We start from the raw sequence: 8,876 nt of genomic DNA, 5'->3' as shown, positions 1-8,876 counted from the left end.
AAAAAAAAAAAAAAAAAAAAAAAAAAAAAAATCAAATCTGCTTATTTGCTGCACTTTTTGTTTTTTCTCCTGTTCTTCACACTTCCTTGCCTTGAGAGTGGAGAACAATGTCCTCTGATTGCCTCTATTGATTCACTGTAATCCAGAAATGAACATTTCTTCATTTTCTATTATACTCTCTTTCTCCACAACCATGTTGTTTCTTTTAATGCCCCTCTGAGTCATATGTCAAGCAGCAGCAACTGGGCAAAGCTTACATAGATGAAACTCTTCTGTGGTATTTCACTGGTGAAATAAGGAATAATGGTGACACAGCCTTTGCCTGAGTTAGTGATTGAGTCAGTTATTTCTTGACATTTGTTAACAGGAGACAGACTGTAAGCAGTCATTTACAGGGACAAAAGCCAACTACAGTTTTAGTGACTGCTTCTGACCCTGAAGTAGATCAGGGTTCTAAATGGCAGCAATGGCAGTGGCATATGCTCAGTCCGTTAGCCATAAATTGTCCCAGTTGAGGGGTTATGTGTATACCTTTGTAAGCCACAAAAGGTAATGTGACCACATGCAAATGTGTTAGTAATAATATTTACTCTAAATGGCACTGCAGCATATATGATTAATCCACAGGATTTTCTACAGCTGGACAAAGTATACACACAGCATAGTGAGGGCTTTCTCTTGTTTAGTGGACGAACGGGTCTTTTTTTTTTCTTTCATATTCGCATAACTTATCCTTTAATACAAGACTACTAATAAAGGAAACAGGTTGTATTGATCAGTAGTTACATTTTCAACTTTTCTCTTAAGTCTTGTGTGCAATAATTTGAGACAGATAGGTGAAATATAAACATGTCTGAACATTGTTTGAAGGTTTCTTCAAATGGAAGGTGAAGTGCAAATAGCACTGTTAGGAACTGCACATTTATTTATTTATGCACATTTATTACTGCATATTGTTTTCAGTAGCTGCAAGACTTTGGAAACCTACCTTTCTGTTCGAGTATCCTATATAGCTTCTCAGAGACTCCAAAGCAGTTGTTGTTTTCTTTGCAGAATACTAGTGCATGTTTTTTTATTCTTTCTGTAAAAGAATATAATAAAGATTGTGTACAGAATAATGGAAAGGTCATTAAAATGTTGGGTTATTATTGCTTTTTAGACCCGGCAACTCGTCACAGTCTGTGACTGCAAGTTGTTAGCAAATTCAATACATGGACTAAATGCTGCAAGGCCAGATTATATAGCTTCAAAGGCATCTCCAACCTCTGGAGAAGGGGAACAAGTGATGCTGAGGAACGATCAAGATACGCTAGTGGCCAGATGGACAGGACGAAACAGCCGATCTTCTCTGCAGGTGGACTGGCATGAAGAGGAATGGGTATGTTTGCTCTGTGGGGTGATGATGGAGTTTGTTTTTAGTTTTTGTTTGCTGTTCTTTTATTTGTAATGTCTGTATCTGCTCATGAGTATGCTTAGGTTTCATATTTTGGAGTATATTTGTATGCATCTTAGTCACCTACTGTAGGAACTGGTCAACTAGCAAAGGCATTCAGTCCACCCTGTGTGCATTTACTGCTTGGCACAGGGCTACAGACTGGCTTTAATAAATAATTCTGGGTCTTCTAAGCAGCAGAGATCATCACAATTTGTGCATTTATTTAAGTCACTTCCAAGGGAGAATAAGCAGCTTTTAAAGTAAACTAACCATACTACAAAGGGCTCTTACGCTTCTCCATAATGAAGCATATTTTGCGTGTGGTAGCTATACAGTTCAGTATTCTGAACTTTTCTCTGGTTTTGTATTCTCATCTAAATATTTGGGACTTGCTGTCCGTTTCTGTTTTGATGATGAACAGCTTCTAAAAAGTATTTGCACAAAAACTGCCAGTTGACACAAGAATTGGTCCGTGTAAATTCTGTCATTGTGTAGTATAAATTGAAGTAAATTAAATCTCAGAGATGATCAGGGTAACTTAAAAAAACAATTAATTGTTCAAATTTAGAAATGTGATCCAATTCATTTTGGAAATGGATCCTTGCTGATTTTGTTTTGGCATGCTTTGACTGAGGGTCAGGCTTAAAATAATAACAAGCTAATAAGGCCAGTTCATTTAATTAGATGCTAAATATAATATACTAATTTTATCTATTACTGAGTTACATAAGTAAAAAAGATGTATGTTTGTTTATAATTATTATGCAATCTTTTTAGAAGTGTTTTTTCCTATTATTTCAGTTAATTGTATTGTTGAATAAGTTTATCTGCAGTACAAAATCAATAGATCATTAAGACCAATTCTTTGACCAGCTTCTATGAAAGTAGCATTTGCATTTACTGAAATAATCACTTTTAAAAATAGAGCAAGAGATCAGCTTTTATCTGACTAAATGGAGATATTCTTCTCTTTCACCAAATTTCTGAATTTAAAACTATTTTCTGCATTTAGTTTGCATTTGGGCTCAGCCATGCATGTAAGGAAATGCTGGTTCTTGTTTCCTTTTTTCCTGGCTTTGAAAAGAATAAAGAATATAATCTCCTGCTGCCCTTTTAAAGGGAGGAAAGACTGTCACTGAATTTTAATTGCTCTGAGCTTTAAGGAGTTGAACCTTTAAGGGAGAAAAGTAAACGTTTATCAGCCAAACTGGCAAAGCATTTCCTTGTCAAACTTTAGAGTCTAAAAGAATAAGCAGCAGTGCCAACTGTAATAGTGAATAGTAGTGAAGGAAGAGGCACTTAAAATTGTTCAGCAAATGTACTTCAAAGGTAACTTTACAATTCACCGTGCACTGACTTTGCTACATATTGCTGACACGCTGGCGTACGTTATTTATAGAGAGAGAGTCTGTGTGTGCACTAATGTTGTAATTCTGAGTACACAGAAACTTTGCAAAAGGACTGGGACTGAAATTATAGGAGAAAAATGGAGGGATTTGTTACCTAATGTCTTTTTTTCTTTTTAAGTTGAGAAAGGAATGTTTTCTTTTAAGGAGAAGGTTTGGTTGAATGTTGACAAAAGTCTGGAGTGCATTATACAGAGAGTGGACAAACTTCTCCAGAAGGAGCGCCTGCAAAGTGACAGCTGTGAAGACGTTTTCCAGTGCGACATCAGCTGTACTAGTAAGAAAGGTAATCGGGACACCCGTGCCTACTGGATAAATCCAGAAGATGTAAATGAGACCTCATCTTCCTCACCACCAACATCCTCACCACCACCATCATCCACCCCATCCTGTGCATGCCATTCTCTCAGAAAGACAAGTGCGTATGCCAGACACCGCTTCTCACTTCTGCTCTCTTGCTGTGCGCTGGCATCGTTTCTAAGCCTCATGACATTCTTCCATGTGTCTTTATTTCAGTGCTGGTGTTACACCCTGTTGTCAGGCAGAGAGGGCTGGTGGTGTACTGGCAGCTGCGAAGTCCGTAACTTTGAAATCCTAACCTCACTGAAATCATCGCTAAATCTCTCACTAATGGCAATGGCTTTTGGTTTTCCTGCTGGATATTTTAAGCTAGTAGAACAGGTGTTTGGGTTAGCATATGTCCAAAGTCACCTCTGGTAGCTTTCCTCTTGGCTTCAGCTTCTTTGCAGCCATTAAGGCTTATTACAGTGAGCCTCTGTAAATGATTAAATAAAGCACAAGAGAAGTGATTTGCTAATGATCCCAACTGGGCTGCCAAAGTGTACGAGGGGAGCCAAGTAGTCCCGTTAGGCTGAGCTCAGCTTGGAAGAGTGAATCTATGGGAGGTTAAAGCAGATTTTAACCCAAACTGTCAAAAGCTGTGGTGCTGAAGAGCTCAATTAGTTAGGCTTCGTATAACTGGAAGGTAGGAGTTGGCAGGGTGAGGAAGACGCGAATGAGAGATCCATATTAGTTTAATGCAGCCTTGCATTAAGTTTCAAAATTATTTTAGTTATATATGTACCTATTTGACTTCTTTTCATTTTAGTTACTTGTAGCCATTGTAGTCTGACTGTCTTAATAGATCAGGTATGCCCAGACAAAGTGAGATTTTGTGTTTTCATTTCCTTTTGTCCTGTTCTGTCTTACCGTTCGATGGCCTTTTGTGCATCTGTGACTTCATGTCCATTCCATTGGTAATGTTATAGTAAAGTTGGAAGACAGTGCCTGTAAGAAAAACAAGGAATTGAAAAAAACAAAAGTTAGTAGTATATTTGTAAAGCTCTTGTTACGTTTGATTTGCTTAGTATCTTAAATTACAATACTTTTCTAAATTAGACTGACATTTGTGTGTGTTGTAAAGAGGACTATAATGGGAGAGTTGGGTCTTGATTCAGAATGTTGTCTATTAATTTTTTACTAAGTTTTACCATTTTGATGCCTTTAAATGTCATTATTTGCTGGCTAGTTTAGGTAGCATTTACATGAAAGTTTTATCAGTGAACTTCATATACTAGAAGTATTATGTTGTTCATATTAAAAAAAAAATAAAAAAATAGGAAAAATCTGTTGTGGATGATAACAGAATCTTTCCCCAAGGTATTTCTATGCTGGAAGCATCTTAGAACAATCATTTTCTTTCCATTTACCCAGTATTTTCAGATAATTTTTTACATCTGCTGAAAATCCTATGCAATGTGAAGATGGAATTAGTTGCATTTACCTACGAAAGGTTTTGTTTGTATCAGAGTTTACAGAACCTCTCACTGTGTGCCTCCCAAAATGGAAAACAATTCTTCCCAAATCCACAGAATCTGACACAGATAAATCAGTAAGCATGGCAAGCTTTAAAGCTGAGGGACTTGCTGCCATTTCCCAGTGTAAGGGCTAAATCTGAATTCTGTCAGCCGGCGTTGGATAAATGTAACTTAATGCTGGAAAGCGAATCTTGTTCCTTAGGTGTCTGGTCTTAATGAAAAGTTTGAGCTAAATTGCACTTGAGAAATTCACTGTAAGCCAGAGCAAGCCAGATGCTTGATCGCATTTTATTATTAAATTGTATTCTTTTAATTTTTTTAAGTGTTTTTAAGTGTTTTTAAGTGTTTTAAATTCCCTTTCTGCGTCACTTTCTACAACTGATGATGGGAATAGCTGAGAGAGACAAAATAGTCTCAGTTCATAATGGCAACGTTTAATGCTTTTCTTTCTCATACGCTCATAGAGCTAACAGTTTTTCTGTTACTTATTCTGAGCTGCGAATAAATGACACTGAGCAGAGAGCAGACAATATTTATTTTTTTTTTTGTGGAAAGCAAAAAGCAACAATTGAAGATAGTTCCAGAACTGGTGAGAGAGCAGAATGTTACTGAAACACTCAAGAGCATTTCTCTAGAAGTGAATGCTTGCAGAAGAAAATACTGCCCTAAATGATAGAAGGGAGAGTTAAGATTACACTTGCAGCATGGATGCCTTAATTTTCTGTTAAGTGCATTGAATTTGCTGCTAGTCTTTTGCTATTTTGAGTAGCAGCCTTTCAGCCAGCTTATTCTGTAGTTGCACTGGACCAGTGTTCTCAAATGGTGCCCTGTGAATCACTGGAATTGGCAGCGCACTCGCTGGTGATCCACAGAGACCCTCTGAGCTGGCGGGAGCTGTCTCCAGATCCTTGTCTTCGTGTCTTCCTGATCTGAAACAGTGAGTGAAGAAGGCAGCTTGTGCTATTGGTGCCCACAGGCAAAGGAGTCTATCTGCTGAGCTCCTGTTCACTCGGTGAAAGAGTTTGAGAACCCTGGTGTTGAGCATTTGAGTTGCTTATGTTTTGACTGTGTTGCTGCTCCTTAATCATGCATGTTGCCCCTCCATTTCTGTGCAGATTGCAGCCCCGCTCCGGAAGAATCTGCGCCAGGTATGTGCATTCATGGCTTCTGCTTCTTCTGAAAATTCCAAGTTTTTTGTTCAGGTCGACTGTTTTCAAATGTCAGTGTTCTGCGATATCACATGACTTACCAAAACATACTGAGAAGTTATTTCCTATATAATAGTTCAAGCATGTATCTGGTAACTTCTCAGGTGTGGGAGAACACTTGTTTGGTTTGGAGAAACCAAAGTGACAACTGACTACTGTAGGTGACAGTGACTTTCCAAATAACACTAAAGTCTATTGGAGTCTGACTTTCGTGACCTTTCAGTCATGTCCTTTTGTACGTGCAATGGAACTCGCCTTTCTGAATGAGATCTCAAACAGAACACGGAGCAGTCAACAAGGCTGGTGGAAAATCTGTGTTGGGTGTATACAGCGAGCAGCACTGGGCACTGCAAATCTGATGTGTCGGAATACAGAATTTGGAAGACTTTCCTCACACTGTTAGTCTTCTTTTCTCTCCCCTTGTACTTTTACACTCTGGTGTTGCCTTTCCAAAGTCTCCCTTCTGGATGGCTGTAATCTTATCCATTTGAGAGCAGGTTAATCTCAACACTGTGGTGGCTCGTTCTTGGTCCTGTTACACTGTGGTCTAGAGAAATACACAGGGTTTAGTGAAATACATGAAAAGTAGAGCCCCTGTGCAGGTAGGATTTGCATCTTCAGAGAACCTAATGGTGTTCTTCCCAGCTCTCCACCTTGTTTCCTTCTATCACTGGGAAAGTGCTTTTAATGAATAAAATTCATTTTGCACAAAGTTGGAGTTGCTGGAGCATCTCTATAGTCCTTGCAAGCTATGAATGAATATTGTTTTAGTTATTTTTAAGATTGGAGTAATTAAAAGCAATCAGGTTACCCCAGCTATGCACCCAGATGCACCCCAACTGCATCTTGAGCAGAAATGGCTGAGGCAGCAGTGCAGTAAAGTACTTAATTAGACATTGGTGTCTAATGTACAATGCAGAACATCTAAAGCAGATGACAAGCTTCCTGTAGGTTTATTCAGTGTCAGTCTTTAGACAGAGTAACTTTCTATCATGAAGCAGAAGCCTCTGATTAGGAAGTGGGATTTGTGTCCAAGATGAGTCAACATCTGGGCTAGGTTGTGATTTTAAGTGTGTAGCAAGTCACTGAATCTTCACTGTCTCAGGCCCTTTGCCAAATCATTCTCCCTCTGGATCTGCGCATTGGAGTCTATAACTAGTTTTAAAACGCTCTGGTCATCTCGCAGAACATAAAAGCTGTGCTCAGAGTGGATTTCACATAAAAGTTACTGCCTTCTGGTGTGTAAAGGTGCCATTGATTGATTGGATAGAAGATATTCTTGCAGAATTAAGATTTTGTTAGGTAAATTATGAGCAGTAGACAGAAGAAGGATCGGGAAGTCCTGGTGAACACTTTCAATTTTATTTAAACTCTGTCAGTGAAATATTTTGACCTCATTTGAACCTGTCATTCCTTTTGTTGTTGTTTACTTTTAAGGACAACTGCCATTGATCAGACAGTTAACAGCTGCATATGTCTGTGAAGCAGGTTGTGAAAAATATTTAGGATTTTGCTAATTAGCAAGGGGCTTTTTCTTTCATGGCCAGTGTCTACAGCCAAGAAGACACGCAGCAGAGAGGATTTTTGCTTATTGCCCTAGATGAGCTCTTGCATTGTATGTGAGTTCTGGGAGAAGAAAACATCTGAAGATTGCTTTATTTTCAGGCATGCTGGTGTACCATCAGTGTGGTTTGTGATTACCAAAGATAAATTTATCTTCCAAATGAGGTACTGCCAAGCACACTGCAGTCTCGACTGAGTTAACAACTGCATTCATATATGTATGTGAAATACTGGTGTGCTAGAAGATATCCTCAGTTCTTTCTGTCAATTTATGGAAAAACGCTTAAATGTATTAAGAGAAGTGCTCTGTTGCTATCATCTGTATTTTGCTTTTTGGTCATTTACAGACCCATGTTAAGGCAGCAATTTTATTTTGAGAGAAAAATACTTAATGGGATGTAAAAGAAAAGCTGTAGTTCCTTGGCTTTTCTTCTGATGTTCCTTACGTTCTTTGTGGCAATGGAACAGAGCCAAATAACTTCCCCTTTGTGAGGTTTATAGATTATCTATCTACCACATGGAACAAAAGCAAAAAGGATACTTCTGTTAATCTTGTCAGCTAAGCTTCTTGTAGCTGACTTCCAAAGTTCCCTGTGTGGCTGATTATCAAAGAAACATTTATTGTTGCTAGCTCTTCAGTCCTGCAAGTGAGTCAAAATCACAATTTCCTTTCAAAGGCTTGAACTGACCCTGTTCATGTGGGCTTTGAGCTGCATGATGCCATGACTGTACAGCCAGCCAGTCTGGGGTCACTTGTCTTGTGGTTGTGGTGCTTTTTATCTACAAAAACGCATTGTCTTTCCCTGTAAAAAGAGAAGTTTTCTTCTCTTTCAACGTTCTGTACATTAAAGAGAGTGATTTTTTTTCTGTTCTGCTTTCTCCTAACATTGCAGAGAGAATGGTTTTTGGTACAGGATCTGAGTAATATTTCATACAGTCCTGGAAATGGTTTTTAAAAATTGGTGAGAAAAAAAGATGAAAGAAGGAGAGAAAAGACACTGAGCCTATGGAATATGTTAAGATAGAGCAATTTCTTTAGGCAGAAAGAATGATAAAATGTTTGGGGTACTAAAACAGGACTTTGGGAATCTAAATGTATTTCTTCACTTCCTGTGTAGGACCTTGAGCAGCGTCACTCTGGGACATAGTTCATGTGTTTCAGTCAAAGTCAAACTCCTGATACCTTCAAGGGTTTGGCTAGCTCTCATCTACATCGCTAGACTTAGTGTTTCTTGCTAGCTTGATGTAGACTTTCAAAGCTACTTAGCAGACATGAGCATGTGAAAGAGTACCTTCGCCTCTTTGATTTTTGACTCCTGCAAATGGAAAAAAAGCGTGGTCTTACCTGAGGATGAGTATTTTTAAGATGGTGAGGCATTGAACGATATACCCGATTCCACAAAAGGCAGAGGTGTTTGTGAGAAATCTCATTCACAGAGATGGCTAA

General features: G+C 38.5%; 1 protein-coding gene across 12 annotated transcripts in view; it reads left to right on the top strand.

Annotated features, from left to right (window-relative positions):
* The window catches only part of INPP4A (inositol polyphosphate-4-phosphatase type I A), a 113,011-nt gene that overhangs the window by 84,594 nt on the left and 19,541 nt on the right, over positions 1 to 8,876 (top strand). For 6 of the 12 annotated variants that reach the window (XM_042809584.1, XM_042809585.1, XM_042809589.1 and 3 more), the window contains 3 exons: positions 1,160 to 1,378; positions 2,989 to 3,259; positions 5,774 to 5,806. In XM_042809584.1, the coding sequence (XP_042665518.1) occupies positions 1,160 to 1,378; positions 2,989 to 3,259; positions 5,774 to 5,806 (523 nt within the window). The remainder of the gene's footprint in view (positions 1 to 1,159; positions 1,379 to 2,988; positions 3,260 to 5,773; positions 5,807 to 8,876) is intronic. The other 6 variants (XM_042809593.1, XM_042809590.1, XM_042809592.1 and 3 more) reach the window with 3 other exon arrangements.

Source organism: Centrocercus urophasianus, unplaced genomic scaffold (assembly GCF_019232065.1).
Source record: "Centrocercus urophasianus isolate 14NV4802_14NV808 unplaced genomic scaffold, USGS_Curo_1.0 seq_12, whole genome shotgun sequence".
Lineage (NCBI taxonomy): Eukaryota > Metazoa > Chordata > Aves > Galliformes > Phasianidae > Centrocercus > Centrocercus urophasianus.
The sequence above is the reverse complement of the archived record's forward strand: the minus strand, read 5'-3'. Positions and strand labels throughout refer to the sequence as shown.